The sequence below is a fragment of the Nomascus leucogenys genome, chromosome 5 (assembly GCF_006542625.1).
Source record: "Nomascus leucogenys isolate Asia chromosome 5, Asia_NLE_v1, whole genome shotgun sequence".
NCBI lineage: Eukaryota > Metazoa > Chordata > Mammalia > Primates > Hylobatidae > Nomascus > Nomascus leucogenys.
Window position 1 is genome coordinate 22413682 of NC_044385.1, and position 19126 is coordinate 22432807.

Genomic DNA, 19126 nt, shown 5'->3' on the forward strand with positions numbered 1-19126 from the left:
GTAATTATATACAGTAATAAAATACAGTCAATGCCAATCAAATCTAAACAGCCTGTCGTTTTCCACTACTGTTAACTCACCCAACATTTCTACATTTCCCTGCTCATACAAAACACCTAATGGTAAAGTATGTTAAAGGCAGGGGTAAACCTGAAGGATGGCTGTTTGACAACTGCATTAAGGGACAGCCTTAAATAAAGGGACAGCCATGAAAAAAAAAAAAAGTCAATATGGCTAACTTAAAAAGAAATGTCCTTTCATAGGTAAAATGTAAGGTTTATGTAACATCAGTGCTAGTGTTAAAAAATATGCTGAAAACATTACTGAATTTACTCAACCTGGACAATAAGTCTTCTTTCCCTTATTCTGCTCTGCTCCCCTGACTGAATGAAGAAAGAGTTAATGGTATCAGTTTTAAGCAGGAAGTTCTGTTAGGCTTATGCATATGATGGAATGAATAATTTAGCATCTTCAGGAAATGCAAACTGCAGTAGAATTTAAGCAACCTATCAGAATTCAGATCAATATTTTACATGATAGTATGAAATTAAAGTCAGTGGAAAGAAGATGCTTAAAGATACCAAGTGAAGAATGTTAATAGTTTAAACTGTGAGAGACTGGGAAGTTTTTATTGGAAATGTTTTGTCTTACGCAGCAATAATGGTTTACCTGCATTCTGACACTTGTCAGATGACTTTTTGCCAACATGATTGGTAATGGGATGTGGCAGTTTCTTTGCTGTCAAAGAAGAGATAATTTCTCAGGTTTTTCTTGTAAGTTTTTAAAATTGTCCTTACGGGTTTTTTTTCTCTTTACATATGGAATAAAGGAACTGAAGGGTAAAACCTGAAGACTAGGCATGTTTCTTTAATAAAGGTTTTATAGAAGTAGCCATTTGCAAACATCGGTAAGACAGATTTTTAAAAAACAGTTTAAACTTATAATTATTGAAAATATTCTAAATTGTTTATCTCCTGTGGAATGATCTCATTGGCTTGGTAGACATTTTATATGTACGCCTATGGTCTTTCTATATCTTATGTCATTACTGTAAATAAATATTGTGCATGCAACTTTAATACATTGGGTGATTGGAAGTACTTAGCAAAGGTGACATTTATCAATCTTATGTTTGCAAAAAAATATAGTGTATGTAATATTTTCAAAGCAAGACTTAATTGGATTATGTTAAATCTAATTTCTAAAAATGATGAAAAATTCTCTTATTTAAGACATTACCATTTTTACATGTGTGTTATTTAAATATAAATTGGTTTGGTTCTGATTTTTCTAAAACTTTTAGTTAGCATGAGTTGTATGTTTTAAATAATACAGTCTTAGGGGAGATCTAAAACACTGTCTTGTTTGCCTTTATGTGGGCTTTCTTAAGCCCCAGTGCATTTTAACCACTAATTGTTTCTTGGTTAATACCAACGGAAAAAGAAAATCTTTCCCATGCTGAAAATAATTTCTTTAGGATTTTACAGAAAATTATTGATGTAAAGTTTTGGATGTCACTAAAGTAATAGTAAAAAAAAAAAATTTACTTTTGTTTGTCTCATCCCAATTTTGAGTGTCACTTTGATTTCAGATAAACCCTTCCCCTTTTCGTAGATCATCACCTTCTCATTGAGTTTTTTCTCCTAAAAAGAATTTACTTCATTGACAGTTAAGCTAAAATTTAATGTAAATAGCTTAAACAAATGGCTGTTTGATCTGGCCACACATTTTTAATAAGACATTTTGTCAAGTATGTGTATATATATATAGAGAGAAAAAAATAGTAACGTGGCTTGGTAAAAAATGAATAGCTGATTTTTAGCAAACCAAAGATATTCTTATTTTGTATCAATGAATATAAAATTCTTTATTGCGGTGTGCCATTTATAATGGCTTTGGACTCTTTCCAACTAGTAGGAATGAGTTAATTAAGCACTTCCAAGCCTAAATTTTTTTCGGATTCAATTCTCCTAACTGAGAGTATAGATCTTGTGAAATTAACACTAATAGCCATAGATCTTGACTTCCTCTACCGTATCTTCATTGACTTTAAAAATATATAACCCTAAAATGCTGGTTGCACTCTTTGACCGTATAACTTAGGAAATAACTAAGTTATAAGTGTGTCATTTGATCTATGGCTGCTTAGAGGGTTTTTCCACAAAAAAAGATTGCATAAATTTTTTTTAAGAGCCGATGTTAAAGAGGATGCGTTTTTATTAAATTACAGAGCTTCCAGGATGAGGATCTAGATAGGACGTATGTATAAATACATTTTGAACATTTCAAAGCACCTTTTAGTTTATGTGAAGTTCTTCAGATGGCCCCGTTGTCCTTCGAAGCTTCTAACACCAAGGTGTCTGTTGCAGCCCAGAGCAAGGTTACTGCTACCCAGGACAGCACTAATTTGCGATGTATTTTCTGTGGTAAGCAACATTATGTTTACATTACTTTTTCAAGCTGTGGTACATGCTACTTGCGCATTTCCATAACTTTTGTTTTCTTAGGCCATAGTCTGGTTTGTGATATTTGGGATATATAGCAAGCTATTGTTTTTATGTTGTGATATTTGTTGTGGTTCATGTAGGTGATTTGGTCAGCTTTGAGTTGGTTTGTTAGTGAAGATTAGAATTAGTTAGAATTAGGATCTTAAAACTATTCTTGTCTACCTCTTCCAACACAAATGAGAGGGGTTTTTGTTTGTTTGTACTTTTTTGTTTTTAATTATTTTGTTTGGGAGCAAATTTTTGATTTAGAATTTAAGGAAAAAATTTATGTCCATCTTAATATGATTTGAGGAACGTAAATGTGCCTTATGCAAAGGAAACTTTTGCTTAACTTGAATTAATTTTAGGTGTGCATGTTGTGAGGCAGATGTAAGCTATTACTTGCTTTAATAGGTTGATTTCTGATTGACAGCCTCCTTTATTCGGTAGGTTAGAGATCTGTGACTTAAGAGTGAATTTAGGCTTATTGTTTTCTTTCACTCTCACTCTCATATACACACGTGTGCACATATATGTATTGTTTGCATGGACAAACCAGGTATGTCACTTAGCTACCCCAAATTAGAGATAATAAGATATATACCTAAGGATACGCATCTATCTATAAACACAGATAGATACATATCCTTGTCTAAATTCTTTTTATTTCCATTTGTTTCTGAAACTTTCTGTTTTAAAAACCCAAGTTCCAAAGAGTTACTTTTAATTACTTGAGCTTTGAAAAGAAACCTCATATATACCTTTTTGATTCATGTGTACCTTGCTAGCCAGATTGTTTTATGAGAGAGGTAAAGTTATTAAATGATATACAGTATTGCTCCAATTTTACACAAAGTGTTCAGCTCTGTGTATGTACTTTATGTGACTCAGAATTTTTAATGTGACTCCTCAATACTAATGATTTTTTTTTTTACCTACGAAGAGAATTATTTTAAAATGTATGTACTTTCTGGTTTAGGCAAAGAAGTACGTGTTGCAAATTTCTTTAAAATAAAAAAAAGAAAAAAGGAAAGAAAAGAAAAGGCTAATGTATTTGTTAGTCACTTAAAGTTATATTTTAGGATTGTTCCAGAGGACACAGTTACAGCAGTGAGCCTATTGTGTGGCTGTTCATAAATCTCTCCTCTCCCTCCCAGATCCCACAATTAAACACTGCAGATTAAATGTGTAATCAGTAACTTTTTCTCCTCATTTTTCTGCCTCCTCCTGGGGGTTTTTCCGGGCTATCTTTTGAACTAGTCATGAGTGATTATTGATATTTGTGTTATTAGGACTCTCTTTAGCTCATTTTGAAAACCCACCCAATGTTGTATACCTTTCTATTTAATATGTTGAGGTCCATACGCAGAATAATGGATACTTTACCCAATTGCAGAGAAAATATTGATTTGACCTAAGTGAAGGTGAATCTTTAAAGTTGTAAAATCATGTGTTAAAAAGCAGATTTCCCCCCATTATTACCTTTAATTTAACTGTGTGCAAACAATATAATTACCACGTTGCTAAGTTTAAACTTGATTGTATTGTGTATATAATAACACCGATTTGTCTTTTAGTCCTGTGTTTTTAAATAGTCTGTGGCTAATTGTGAAAATAGATTTGTGAAAATTAAAATGTGACATTAAGTGGAATGTGCTTTAACCAAAACTCAATATTGAAGGCAAGACTGACATGCAGTTCCTATTATAGAGTCTCCTGATCTGATTTTAATCATTGATAGGATACTGTATCAGTGACATTGCCACACTTCTTTGTTACAAACAGTAACTCACAAACTTTGCTATATACCTTCTTCTTGTAGCCAGGACAAATTAAGATCAGCCACTATCTTTGGCTGTGAGGGAGAGAACAAACTCTCAAACGGCTGCTATTCTTTATGACAACACAGAAAGAGCAAAGCAGGTTCACTAGTTTCTTAACCTTGGTTGTTCTTCCCTCTTTTTCCCCTTCCCAAAGGGCTGTTAACCACCACATGATGCTCATAAAATATTGTCATTTGCCCACTGAAATGGTTATGAAAGTACCTATTTTGCATTTTATGAGAACACACTCATTTAGGAACGTGACCTGTGTAAAGTAATGTTTATATTCCTGAACATACAGCGGCAGCTGAGACTTTGCCTGATCCTAGTTGCTGCTTCATGTCATGTGGGGTGGCTTTGGTATTACTTACCAATTTTATAGCCCATTAGAATGTTTGACAAGAAGGAAAAATGTAATTGTGTACCTTAAGTTTATATTTACCTGGAACTTTTAATGTTTATAGTATGTTTGTATTAATTTTTAAATGCACATAAATTTCAATGTGCTAGTTACTGCAACCTGACAATTTGAAGAAGAAACAAACAGAACAACCAGATTAAATGTAGATGTGAAAAAGTGCCAAGGGGAGTGATTCCGTGCACGGACACACACACACACACATGCACACACCCCATTTAAAGGACGTCTGGAAAGACAAAAAACCCAAAAATCCATTATCATCACAAAGAACCATGTAGTAAAGAATTGTTAAGAGTTGTTCTAGGATCAAAATTCTCCCCATTTTAAAAGGATCTTCCTTGAAGCTTTTCATCTCAGCTGCAGGAATAAACTGTAGTAAATTTTTTTTATAATTATGATAACAGCCACAAATTATTACTCACATTTTAAAAATCTCCTTTCTGAACAGATTTGCTTAGTTAAGCTTTTAAAAAGCTTTAAAAAAAATATTCCAAAGCAGGTTCTGTAAATTGCTAAAAGATTTTCTTTTCTTAGCTTTTGTGAGTTACATTAAACTTGTGTTAGTTTTTAAAAAAACCTGTTAAATAGGATTGAGTTGAAATTTTGACGTCTTTTTTGAATCTATATATTTGAATTAAAACTGAGATTTTAATTGGCAAATTTAATCCATTAATACTACCTTTGATATATAACACCTGTCCTAGGTGTGTGACTGGAATAATTGCATTCTTCTTTGAGGTAGATGCCAAACAAGGCTAACCTACTCACATTCAGCTGTTTCATTATTTAAGCAGCCTGAGGCTTTCAACTTAAATATTCAAGTAAACATTATTTTAAAAAATAGTTAAAACATAATGGTCTTGTGAGTTGCCCATGCTAAATGCTCACATTTAGTACTTTGGATATATAAAGTACATTCCCCAAATAATTTCATGCTACCTCAGATTTACCTGCCCCTCCCTGCACTTGTGTGTCCCCAGAAGAGAGGTCTTTTCCCTGTAAAGTATTAAACATTTGTGTATAGCCTAATAGGAGAGTCTGTTTTTACATCATTATTTTAATTTCCCAAGGAAAGAATTCTAGTCTGTTTACTAGACAGCAATCATGTATTTTTATTTATACAAACATTTACATGTGTATTTAATTTTAAAAGTTTTGGGGTTTTTTTTGTTATTGATTACATGGGATTAATTTTTTTTTATATTTCCTTTATTTGGTTCTCAAAATAGCAGACTCTTAGGAAATCTAATGAAATATATCACTGCAGTTGTCATCAATTTGTCTTTAGAGGACAAATTAAGTGATTAATCTAAAAACATTTGTAAAGAGGTGAGAAAAAAAGTTAGTAGGTAAGTTCAGATCAAATTAATTCTGTTTTTCCACACTTGGGATACACCAGTACTGCATTGCATCCTAATAAATCTTTACTTCTGGTTGTGAAATCTACTCCACTAGTATAAAATACTTTGCACGATTAGCCCATAGATTACAAGAATTTAGTACACAGAAGCATTTATTTCGTAACTTTTAAATAAGTTGGCTACAAATCTTTCAAAATACCTGTTAGGAGCATTTGCTGGTACACTAGAATTCACAAATATATGTAGTGTGTCATTACTCATATATTCTTCTCTAAGAGTGGAAGATAACTATTGTTTCTTTACTTTCTTGTTTACTGGATTAGGCTTTAAGATTGTTCTATTTTAACCCTAGGTGTTATATATTAGCTCCAGTATTTATCTCATTTTGTGACAGATTTAATTTTTATATCCAATGACATTAAGATGTCCCATAATTCAGTGGCATTCTATCTAAGATGCAAAAAACAGGTCTGCATTGTACATGGTATGTGGGAATGGATGGTCATTAGTGTCTCATGACAGAACCATGTTGTATGAATGCAAGTTTTTTTTTTCTTCTTACCCTAAATGAAAACTTAAAATTACCTATTACATTAAAAATTCAGTTCAGTAGGTTAATTACTATATGGAAGTTTAGCAAATGTTTGTTTTCACCAGTGCTGGAAATGCTAGGCCATTAGACAAAAATGGCAGCTTAAATTGGGCAAATTTGATAAATGCTTTAGCATACTGGAGTCTAGTAATAAGGTTCTCATGCTCTCTCTCTCTCCTGTTTTTCATTTCCAGTGTTCTATTTAGGTGAGTTTTTGAATTCTGATTTTTCATTTAAGTTCTCCCTCTCCACTTCATGAATAATTACCCCAAAGAGAATGTCTCATTGTCTTAGAAAATGTCAAGCTTAGGTGCCTCTTCAGATGCTCATCGAACACTTGTTTTACTCAAGCTCTTCATATATAAATGTTTCTTTTTCCTTATTGTTGATGTTTTCCATTTGTTTCAAGTAAGCCTTCTGGAGATGATGACAGTATTATGTTGCAGTCTTTCATTTGCTCTGTGTTATGTAAAGCTTATATTTTATTTTGCTAGACAAAAAGAAGACACGTTTGTAAATATGTGATGGTTTTATGTTATTCTCATGATTTTATCTCCTCTATCCAGCTAGATATGAAGATAATGTTCATCTGTAATGTTTTCTCCCTCCGTAGGGCCAACATTGCCTAGACAAAACTCACAACTACCTGCTCAAGTTCAAAATGGCCCATCCCAAGAAGAATTGGAAATTCAAAGAAGGTAAATTTTCAAGTTATTGTTTGTACTTTTTCTTTATGCTTCAGAAGACAAAACTGAACATCCTGTGTTTAAAGTAGATTGTGTCTTATCAGCTGTTGAAGAGTAACAACTTATATTAGTAAGTTTTGCGACTATCATTAATAAGTTACCAGATACTTGTTATGCTGGACATGAGATGTTATAAAATTTCATATGTGTTTTTTTTTTTTGTAAAAATTATACTCAAGGTATGTTTAAAATATTGTAAATACACTTAACAGAATTCAAAATCTTCTTATGGTTCAAGAAGTCTTACTTTTGTAATTATAAAGTGATCTGTGACTACTATGATTTTCATGTGACAAATTTAACTAAAAAGTTGAAATAGTGTTGGCTGTTTCTGTAACACATTGATCTTCAGATATTACTATGGGGTTTAGTAGTAGAATACAAAATCATTCTCTACTGGGCAGCATTCTTCCATGACTGGGAGTTCTCTGAAAGTGGGCGGAGTACGTAGGCTGACAGGCAAACCTTTGGAGTACCAGGATGGCGAGCAGGCAGGCCTCAGAACTGCACAAACGTTGAGCTACTTAAAGTTCCACCCGAAGCCCCAACTCACCTGAGGCAGCTTGTTCAGTTTCTTTAGAGAACAGTCTTCCTTGGTAAATGCCATTCCATCCATTGAGCTGGGGTTGGGGAGGACAGGGGAGGAGCTGGTACAGCTGTTCTTCAGACAATGTATATACTTATTAATCAGCTTGATTATTGTGGCACTGCTCATTCCCGTTCTCTCTACCTGCTGACCTCAAGTTAGGTCTTTCCCAGCTTCCTCTTCCTATGTCTGCTTTGACCGTCTTCAGTGTGTGTTCTGGGTTATGGATGCCTCGGCTGCTCCATTTATTTATGTCACAGGCATTTTTTTGTTCTAAGTGCTTAAGTTATATTGGGAAGGGTGGGGAGAGTGGAGGGAACAAAAAGCTTTAAAACTCATCAGACAATAGACATGACATGATACAGTAGAAGATGGTAAGTGCTATGGGGAAAAATGTAACAGAGTAAGGAGGATTATATGTTGTGGAGGGGCAGAGGGAAGTGCTGGTTGAATTTTATTTTATTTTTCCATCCATTACTTATCAGTCTCAGTACTTGTGAGTTTAAATAGAGTGGTCAAGGTAGATCTCACTGAGATGAAAAGAAGGAATTAACCAAGCAGATACCTATGTAAGTGCATTCTGTGCAGAGGCCTTAAGGAAGGATGGTGCTTGTGTGTACAAGGGAAAACAAGGAGGCCGTGGAGGCAGGAGCACAAGAGAGTATTAGGAGATGAGGTCAAAGGTAATAGAGGTCAGATCATTCAGGACCTTGCAGGCTACTGTGAAGAATTTAAACTTTACTCTGAGAGAAAGGAGAACCATTGTATAGTTTTGAACATAGGCATGATCTGACTTAAAATTTTAGCAGAATCAGTCAGGCTGCTCTGTTGAGCCTACACTATTGAGAGACGACTTGAGGCAGGTGCCGGGTTGTGACAGCAGCTCAACAAGAAAGCCAGTTAAGAGGCTGTTGCAGTGAACTAGGCAGGAGATAATGGTGGCTTCCCCCAGGTAATAGAAGTGGTCGTTGAGAAGTCAGATCCTTATATGTCTTGGTGGATTGTATGGTGGGGTATGAGGGAAGGAGAGGGGTTGAGGTTTTTAGGCTAAGCTAGTGGGAAGGATGGAGTTGCCATTAATAGTTGTGAAAGACTGCGTAGAGCAGGTCTTGTTGGGGGGTGTCAGAGATGAATTTTGAGGATGTTCGGTTGAGATTTTTACTGGACATGTAAGTAGAGATGTTGAATATTAGTCTCTAGGAGACTAAGGAAGAATTCTAAACATATAACTCTTTCCTACCCTTTCTGTCTTCCGGAAATCTCATGACAAATTTGCGCTACTAATGACCACCACCTTCAGTTTTCTACTTGGTCATGGGTTTATTTATATGCATTTTAATTGATGTTTCTGGAATTTTAGTAGAATTTTGGGGAAGATTACAGGACTCCTCAATCTACCAACCTGAATAAGAGTCTAGACACTCCTGTCTTGTCATCTCCCTGCTCAGCATTCCTTATGGCTGCCTCTCCTCACATCCAGTTTACTTCTTTGGCCTGGCATTTAGGAACTCACCCCATGTTTGTGTTTCACCCCTCATGACTGTCTCTGTGTACACCATACTCATCTTTTCCTCGGTGTTTGTGTGTAGCATTCACCTCTTCTGACATGTCCTTCTCATATCCTTTCTACGTTGTCATTTTCTGTAGACTCTTCTCCGTGCACACTGATGTTCTTCTTTTCTGAATTCCTGTAACTTAATCACACAGTGTTTTGTATTTTCTTCCTACTTGTTTATTTTACGTTTGAGTATTACCTCCACAGTGAACATTATGGGCTAATTTGAGAGTAGAAACCTCAATAAAATTTCTAATAAAAAGTTAAGAAGTTTCTGGTACCGAATTAATTTATACGCAGGTTTTGGGGTATAAGACAGAAAATATATATTTGTCCTTTAATGTAGTAATTTTCTTCACTTTTGCCTAATTTTTTCCCCACTCTAAACTCATGGTTTGGAGGAGAAATTACTGATGTTTAGCTGGTAAATGGCCTTTTAGAGACTTCCCAGGTGCTAGGGAAGACATTACCCAGGAAGGTTGTTGAGTTGGTTAAGATAACACACTCTTTTCTTGCTGCCTAGGATTTTCTGTGTTTTTTGGGAGTTGGTGGGAGGTTCATGGAGGAGGTGCTCTTTGAGCTGTGCCTAAAGAGGCAATAAAGTAGGAGTTTCCAGTCATAGAAGGGAAAAGCATTCCAGGAAGAAAGAGTAGGCGTGTAAAGGCGATGCAAACACACGTGCAATGTGAGTACGCTTCCTCCTTTCCCCTCCAGGACCAATGGTACGGTTAGATGAGGTTGTGTCCACCTTGTAAGGGCCTTATATACAATTATAAAAAAGGTATTTGTCATTTTTCATTGACATATATCCCGTACAATCTATTTTTGCCTGTGGTTAAACCATACTTGGAAAAAGATACTACAAAACTCTAAAATATCTACTAAATATTTATATAGACACTTAGTACTGGTTTTCACTTTCTCTCAGCTGACAGTAGTGCATGGCTGGATCTGGTTGTGTAGGCTCGCAAACGGGAAGGATGTATAGCACAGTCTAGTGTGAAGTTTGGTTCCCAGTAGAAATTATATTTCCAAAATTTATTTCATGTGGTTATTTATATAAAAATCATTTTTTAAAACTTGATTTAATCTTCAGAGGCACAATAAAATACCCTCAGGCCATCTTTATACTTCATAAGCTGAGTGAAATTGTCCTGTTAACTTTGGCTGTTTAACTGGCCTTTTTCTATACTATTACTGGAACGTGTAATGAAAAACATTATCAGTTTGCATTATAAATTCACAGCTATGAGAATGTGGGTGAGGTGCCAAATGAAAAGAGGGATTAGGTGAAAGTTGGCCAACTTGGTTTCTTTCCCTTGCTCAGCTCCTAGACACTGGCAGCCAGACCTGTAGAGCCCAGCAAGAAACTAAGATTCTTCTGTGGGAAAATTGCCATGGCCAAGAGAAGACAGAGATGTTGACACTCGTCCTTGCCAGTGAAGCTCGTTTAGTTAAGGGCCTCTGATCAACTTTGGTGCTACTTATAAATGTGAACAGACAGCCAAGGATCATCAAACCTTTCAGGCCAACTTCTATAAAAGAAAGACCAAAACAAAGAGTTGAAATTGTATGAAATAGATGCAATGCAGGGAATGGAAGAAAACCTAAAAATATACTGCAATAGCTTCAGAGAACTAGGAGAATATATTTCATTGATGAAATAAAAATTGGTAGTTATTTTAAATGGATCATTCTGAGAACAAGAAAGTAAACTTGGAAACTTTTTTTAAAAACCACCTTACTTTTGTCCCCCCGCTGCCCCGAGAAGTAGAAGGGCCTGTGCTGTGGCTTATATAATCCCAGCACTTTGGGAGGCTGAGGCGGGCAGATCACGAGGTCAGGAGTTAAAGACCAGCCTGGCCAATATGGTGAAACCCAGTCTCTACTAAAAATGCAAAAATTAGCCAGGCCTGGTGGCATGCACCTGTAGTTCCAGCTACTTGAGAGGCTGAGGCAGAAGAATCGCTTGAACCCGGGAGGTGGAGGTTGCAATGAGCTGAGATCATGCCATTGCACCCCAGCCTGGCAACAGAGTGAGATTCCGTCTTAAAAAAAATAAAAGAAAGAAAGAAAAGAAAGAGAAGTTTTGAGAACTAAGGTTGAGCAATTTATTCTCTGAAAATAGTCCTAAAACAAAGAGGTGGCATATGAGAAAGAAAGTAAAGTAAGAAGATCAGATTAGAAGGTTCAGCATCCAAATAATAGAAGTTCTGGCGGAGTGGGAAGGAGAACAAAAACGTGAAGAAATTGAATTTGCAAATAAATAGCAAGAAAATTTGCTGGAACTCATTGATCGTCTAGATCAAAGGTCCGCAAACTTTTTCTGGGAAGGGCCATCTGTGTCATTTGCTAGACTCTTCCTTTGTAGCTCGCCATAGACAAAATGGAAATAAATGGTTGTAGCCAGATTTGGCCCTAGGGCTGTATACAGTTTGCTAGCTTCTGGTCTAGGTCAAAAAAGCTTGCCAAAAGTCCAGCCCAGTAAGTGGGAAAAACACAAAGACCTCCCACCGAGGCCTCTCACTATGGTATTTTAGAATGCTGTCCTAGAATAAGTAAGATTTCAAATGCTTGGTAAGGGGTGGTGGGAGCGACAAGGTGGGGGAGCTTCAAAATCCTAAGAGAATCTCTTTCCAGTCTAAAATCTCCTCTTCTGCACAACTTCCTAAGAAGCTGTTGGAAGATCTGTTCTGTTAAGATGAGGGGGTAAAGCAAGAATGTTGAACCCATGACAGCATCCAGGAGACAAGGAATCCAACTTAGGAAAGAGATAGGTAATTCCCAGCATGACTAAGGTCAAAGCAAAACCTAGGGAGCAGCCCGTCCAGTTGGTGCCAGGAGGACTGAAAGCTCCCGTCGGGTAGTTCTGAGGGAAAGCAAAACGAAAGAATAGAAAAACCTGACCATGGTTCTGCTATGTTGGACCATGTTGATAGGGATTACAGTTCTAATGGAGAGTTTGGGATGAAGTAGGGACAGGTATATAGAAAAAGAATTAAATTTTAAAAAGTACTACTTTTTAGCACCAAAGTAAGAAAAAAATTGTTCTAGAAAGTAAATGTGATCAGCAGTGAATTATGTGATACGTGAATATTGGTGTATCCAAAGTGGTGTTACGAGTTTATTGGGAAAATGGAGAAGAAAAGGTTTTGGGGAGCTAGAGATATAGGAATTAAATAATTTGTATAGTAGGAAGTAAGTAGATAACATCTAAATATGAAAAGTCTAGAAGTAATAGTTCTAAATGAATTACTGTATTTAGAAACATGTGATAAGTACCAGAGTATTGAAAATAATTGCTTCTGGGGAGCAAAATCAGAAGTGGTGAGCATTAGTAAGAGGATTACTGTACTGTTATAAGTCTTATAATATAATTTGGCTTTTTAAGTTAGTTATTACTACTGTTATGTTTAATTTTTTATTTTTAATAAATGTAGAGTCAATAGAGCAAATGTCTAAGTGTTCATTCTTATTAGTCTAATACCCTTTATTATTATATCATTTATTAAATAGTTTTTGGTTCCTACTCATAATTAATATTTGGCTTGGCCATGATGAGAAAACATTCTAAGAAACATGAGTCAGTCCTATGTTAGTCTCCACATAGAACCTTAATATAGTTAATATCTATAAATAGTTCGCAAATCACCAGTACTATCTGAAAGTTATAAAAGGGGAATAAAAATTGCGGCACAGAACTGAGCAGTTGGAACAATGAGAGTGTATAGCCCTCCTATTGGCCTTCAGAGGCAGGATGGACCAAAAGTTGACCGCCTTCTCTTGTGAGTATCAACTCTTGCCTCAGCGGCTTTGTAATATTAAAACTTAGCTGTCTGATTACATTTTATCCATGTTTTATTTGTTTACTGATAGTGAAGTGAAATGCTCATGTTATGCAATCAAACTGTATCTGCGTAGTTTTATTTTCTGAGAAATGTCAATAATAACAGTGTTACTAAATATTACCAACTCAGAACATTTTTCCTAGACTGTTCCTACTTCATTTTGTTAAAGTTGAAATCATTCTTACTTACCTAATAACACTATTCATTATAGGTAAAGCTGGGTGAAATGTATTTTGAACTTATGTTACTTACATTTTACTTGCTTCAAGAAATGTCTTTGAGTCAACATAAACTAATGAATATATATTTAAAAAGCTGTTAATCTCAATGTGGGGTGGTGCTTTGTGCATCTATTTACATTTGGGGATAGCTGTTTTGGAGAGAAATAGGTATTTGGGTGGTGGAGGAACTGTGTCTGATATTTTTTAAATGCTTAAAAAATAATATTGGTCATTCGCACTATAATTATTTCTGAAAAAAATTTATATTCTCAGAAACTTTCAAATTATTGTAGAATATATACGCCTAGCTTAAAAGAAAAATTAAAGTAGTCTGTCAGGATTTTTCACGGTTCAGAATTAAGGCACTCTTTCTTTGAAAAAAGTCCTCAGACGATTCTATTAATGACTGAAGAAAACAGTTGGAGAGAGAACTCTAGGAAGAGGAGCCATGTGCATTTCCAGTATGTGAATTGGCAGCGATAATTCTGAGGAAAAGCAAAGTTTATAAATTTGGAAACTCCTCCTAGAAAGCTACACAAGTGTCTTGCTTTAGAGGTCAAAACATGAGAGTCAAATTTATAAACCATCCAATTTAGGTGGGAATTATTCATGCCACACAAGATTTGGAAGCCAGAGATTTTCTGCTTGAATCACTATTTTGGGAAATCCGTTGAGATGGGCATCTTTTCAGCAAGCAGGCTAAAAATTAGCTTAAAGTGTTCAACACTTTCTTTTCTTACCTTCAGAACAAGAAAATAGTAAGAATCTCCTGCAGCTATATGAATTGCGTGCTTGAATCATCTGTCTGTGAACTTAGAAATACTCCCCAGCATTGTGCCCTTTTCCTGTACCAGTAGACACTCCTTATCTTTTATAGCCTGAAAACCCTGGAATATGATGACATGTGGAACAAACTTCTTAAGTCAATACACCCTAGCTGTAAATGCTGTTACCAATAATTCTTTCAGATTCACCTCACCCGTGCCTGGCCTTCTGCTTGTGACTTAAGCTTACTTTTTGTGTGTTAAAAGCATTGTGTTGCTTAGAGAAACAGCCATTAACTTGGTGGTTAAAAAAAAACCCAACTACTAAGAACTTGAATGAGAATTGAATTGTAGTCATAGAATACTATTTGGTTCAGCTGTGAGCAGTATTTACATTATCATGTGAATAATGTAAGCCCTGAATATTGATTTTTCCGTATTGGGAGAAGCATGAGTATAGTGAGGGAGTTGTAGAAGGCATCTTCCTGTTAGAAAGTAGATAGCGAAAGCTAAAATGTAAGAAACAGCTACAAGAGTAGGAAACGGGTGGGAGGGTTGGGGCAGTGAACTACTGATGTTTGTTATAAGCTTTAAAAACTATGTATTTATGTTGTTTTGATAAAATAGAAGAAGTAACAAATGCTCAAAGATCTAAAAACTCAGATCTTTTCATCATAGATTTCTTGGGACAGCTACTGTGCTCTTAAATATTTTTCTTTAGCTTCTGTATTTAAATTTGTTCTAATTAGAATAATATGGGCGTATCTTTTGCCCTTTGGGCCCAACAGATTGCTTTCAGTATTATATTTAAAATGGCCCATATTTTTTGATATATGTTGAATATCTGAAATTTAATACAGGCTCCAGCTGAGTTTATTAACTGCAGGTTACTGGAAAAACAACAACAACAACCAACCCTGACTTTTCTCTGTTTATTATTAAAAACATTCTTTTGAATACATCTAATTTATTCCCCTCATCCCTGCAGGGATATTGTTATCCCTCAAAAACTTTGGCAGCTAGTGATTTATCAAATAGCATAATGAAGTCAGTACTAGATCCTGAAAATCTGATTTTATTAGTAGTCAGTATCTCAAACAACTGCTCATAAATAACTACTCATAAATTAAGTCAGTTTCTTGTGTTTTTCTCTTGCAGTCATTGTTAAGTGTGATGGTATGTCCAGGAGAGGGTGTGTGTTTTGTGAGAGCAGTGGGGTTGATGTATTTGTCAAATGGGCCTTTTCTTTTGTTGTATAGCCAGCTTAGGAAACATGAAGGAGAGAGCTTTTTGGAAAGATCTTACTGGTGTGTTGGTACCGCTGGAAGGAACAAAGGATAGCATGCATGTGCTGTCATTTAGCTTTGTCTCTAACTAGACCCACCCAGTTTATTAGCCAGTCCAGAAAGTCCCAATTCGAAATTTCCAAATAATAACTATTGTTAGGCCGGGCGCAGTGGCTCACACCTGTAATCCCAGCACTTTGGGAGGCTGAGGCGGGTGCATCACGAGGTCAGGAGATGGAGACCATCCTGGCTAACACTGTGAAACCCCGTCTCTACTAAAAATACAAAAAATCAGCCGGGCGTGGTGGCGTGCACCTGTAGTCCCAGCTACTCGGGTGGCTTAGGCAGGAGAATGGTGTGAACCTGGGAGGTGGAGCTTGCAGTGAGCCAAGATTGTATGGCTGCACTCCAGCCTAGGCGACAGAGCAAGACTCTGTCTTGGGGAAAAAAACAAAAAAGAATTATTGTTATAGCCCACATTGAGTGTTCTTATGTTTCAGGTACTTCTTAAAGAGCTTTTAGGTATTACTTCATTTAATCTTCCCCACAGTGCTATGAAATATATATGTGTAAGATAAAGATACCTTTTTTTTTTTTGGAGACAGGGTCTTACTCTGTCACCCAGGCTGGGGTACAGGGGCACAATCTCAGCTCACAGCCACCTCCATTCCCCGGGTTCAAGTGATCCTCCTGCTTCAGCCTCCCAAGTAGCTGGGATTACAGGCACACACCACCACGCCCAGCTAATTTTTGTAATTTTAGTAGAGACAGGGTTCTACCGTGTTGGCCAAGCTAGTCTCAAACTCCTGACCTCGGCCTCCCAAAGTGCTGGGGTTACAGGCATGAGCCACCGTGCCCGGCAAAGATAACTTTTTTTTTTAGGGAAGGTTAATTGACACAATTTTTCCTGAAAACAATTTGGAACCATGTGTCAAAAATCTTAAATTCATACCTTTTCACCTAGCAAAATTTATGTCCTTATTGATCCTATAGAAACAGAAAAAGATTCAAAGATGAAGACAGTGTTATTGCAGTATTGCCAGTAGTGTTAGGATAACTTAATATCCTACTGTAGGAGACTGCTTAGACTGTGGACAGCTAAACAATCGAATATTATTATGTACTCATGGAAAATAAAGATGCTGAACTAAGTGCCTTAGGATAACACTCTGTCTCTCTCTCTCTGTGTGTGTGTGTGTGTGTGTGTGTGTGTGTATCCAGCCAGAGTTGTACACACAGGCAGGTTCTCATCCTAGATATCCTCAATTTTACTAACTTCTCCCTCCCTCCCTCCCTTCCTCCCTCCTTTCATTCCTCCCTCTCTCCCTCCCTTCCTTCCCTTCTTTTTCTTCCTTCCCCCCTTCCTCCTTTCTTTTCTTTCATTGTTTTTTGGAGACAAGGTGTCGTTCTGTTGCCTGGGCTGATGTGTGGTAATGTAATCTTATCTTACTGTAGCCTCAGACTCCTAGGCCCAAGTGATCCTTCTCCCTCAGCCTCCCAAGTAGCTGGGAATACAGGTGCATGGCACCATGCCTGGCTGATTTTAAATTTTTTTGTAGAGATGGGTCTTGCTTTGTTGCCCAGGCCCATCTTGAACTCTTGAGTTCAAACAGTCCTCCCACTCAGCCTCCCAAAGTGCTAGGATTACAGGCCTGAGCCACTTCACCCAGACCAACTTTCACAATATATTGAGAGAAAGGAAAGCAGATTTCACAGTAGCGGGAAATGGTTACATTTTATTTTGTTTTTAAAGTTTATGTGTGTATTTTTACACGAGGGAAAGTCTAGAGGTATATAGGGGTGTGTGTGTGTATGTGTATGTATATGTGTATATATAGATGTGTGTGTCTTTATATACATATGTTGATGATAGTTGCCTCTGGATATGAGATTTCAGTCATTTAAAGTTTATTTCTTCTTTCTTGACTCTTTTTCATTCAGTAAACTTTTTTATTTTATTTTATTTTTTTTTTTTGAGGTGAAATCTTGCTCTGACACCGAGGCTGGAGTGCAGTGGCATGATCTCGGCTCACTGCAGCCTCTGCCTCCCAGGTTCAAGCGATTATCCTGCCTCAGCCTCCCAAGTAGCTGGGAATATAGGCGCACGCCACCACGCCCGGCTAATTTTTTATATTTTTGGTAGAGATGGGGTTTCACCGTGTTGGCCAGGCCGGGCTCAAACTCCTGACCTCAAGTGAGACACCCGCCTCAGCCTCCCAAAGTGCTGGGATTACAGGTGTGAGTCTCCACACCCGGCCCATTCAGTAAATATTTATTGAGCTATTGCTGTGGCCAGTCATTGTATTTTCTGAAATTATTATTATTTGTACCATTAAATTTGATGTTAAGGATATTAAATTTTACAAATTTTTTCACTAAATGATTAAAATAATGACTTGGTTATTAAAGTGGTATGTTATTTGGAAAATTCATTTACTTGCAACAGTACTCATGAAAAGTACAGAATAAAATGAAATGTTAGTGTAATGTGCTGAAGCATTCAGCCAATATGATGCTAATAGGAGAAATGATTTTTATTTGTATGAAACAATCTCTATCCAAGGTAGCCTTCATGTGGGAGGAGAGATGTTTGCATGCTCTACATTGCTTTTATTTGACTCAGAAACAGTTTACATAGGTGAAAAGAATCGCTTTTTCATGATGAGTAGCCATAGATGCATGTTTTTACTTTTTTTTTTTTTTTTTTCAGACAACTACAAGAACAGCAACGGCAAAAGGAGCTGGAGCGGGAAAGGCTGGAGCGAGAAAGAATGGAAAGAGAAAGGTTGGAGAGAGAGAGGTTAGAAAGGGAAAGGCTGGAGAGGGAGCGACTGGAACAAGAACAGCTGGAGAGAGAGAGACAAGAACGGGAACGGCAGGAACGCCTGGAGCGGCAGGAACGCCTGGACCGGGAGAGGCAAGAAAGACAAGAACGAGAGAGGCTGGAGAGACTGGAACGGGAGAGGCAAGAAAGGGAGCGACAAGAGCAGTTAGAAAGGGAACAGCTGGAATGGGAGAGAGAGCGCAGAATATCAAGTGCTGGTAAGAAGTTTACAAACTCTTCTGTGTTCTTGTATCTGAGCTTGGATGATGTCTCTTGTGCAGTCATGTGTTAAAATATTTCACATTTGAGATGTTTGGGATTAAGCCATACAATTTGAAATTATGAAAAATATGCAGCAATTACTACTTTAACATTTTCCTTTTATTTCTCTCTGTATTGCTTTTATTGCTTGGAGACTTAAAGAAAGCTCTTGGAAATTTTTATTCTGCCATTCTAATTCTTCTAACTCCCTATAAAATGGCTATAAAGTGTAAGTGTGTTTTTATGGGAAATTTTTTTACTGGATGAACTTCAAATATATTTCCCTCATGAGATCACTTAAATTGTCTCAAATACTATAGTACTGTAGTACCATTCAGCAAGAAATTTGCTT

The 19126-nt window shown here is 36.6% G+C and overlaps 1 protein-coding gene across 5 annotated transcripts in view; it reads left to right on the top strand.

The window, feature by feature from the left end:
- The window catches only part of ENAH (ENAH actin regulator), a 158003-nt gene that overhangs the window by 114105 nt on the left and 24772 nt on the right, over positions 1-19126 (top strand). For 2 of the 5 annotated variants that reach the window (XM_030812809.1, XM_030812812.1), the window contains exons 4-7: positions 2370-2426; positions 6878-6889; positions 7297-7381; positions 18400-18731. In XM_030812809.1, coding sequence (XP_030668669.1) covers positions 2370-2426; positions 6878-6889; positions 7297-7381; positions 18400-18731 — 486 coding nt within the window. The remainder of the gene's footprint in view (positions 1-2369; positions 2427-6877; positions 6890-7296; positions 7382-18399; positions 18732-19126) is intronic. The other 3 variants (XM_030812811.1, XM_030812813.1, XM_030812810.1) reach the window with 2 other exon arrangements.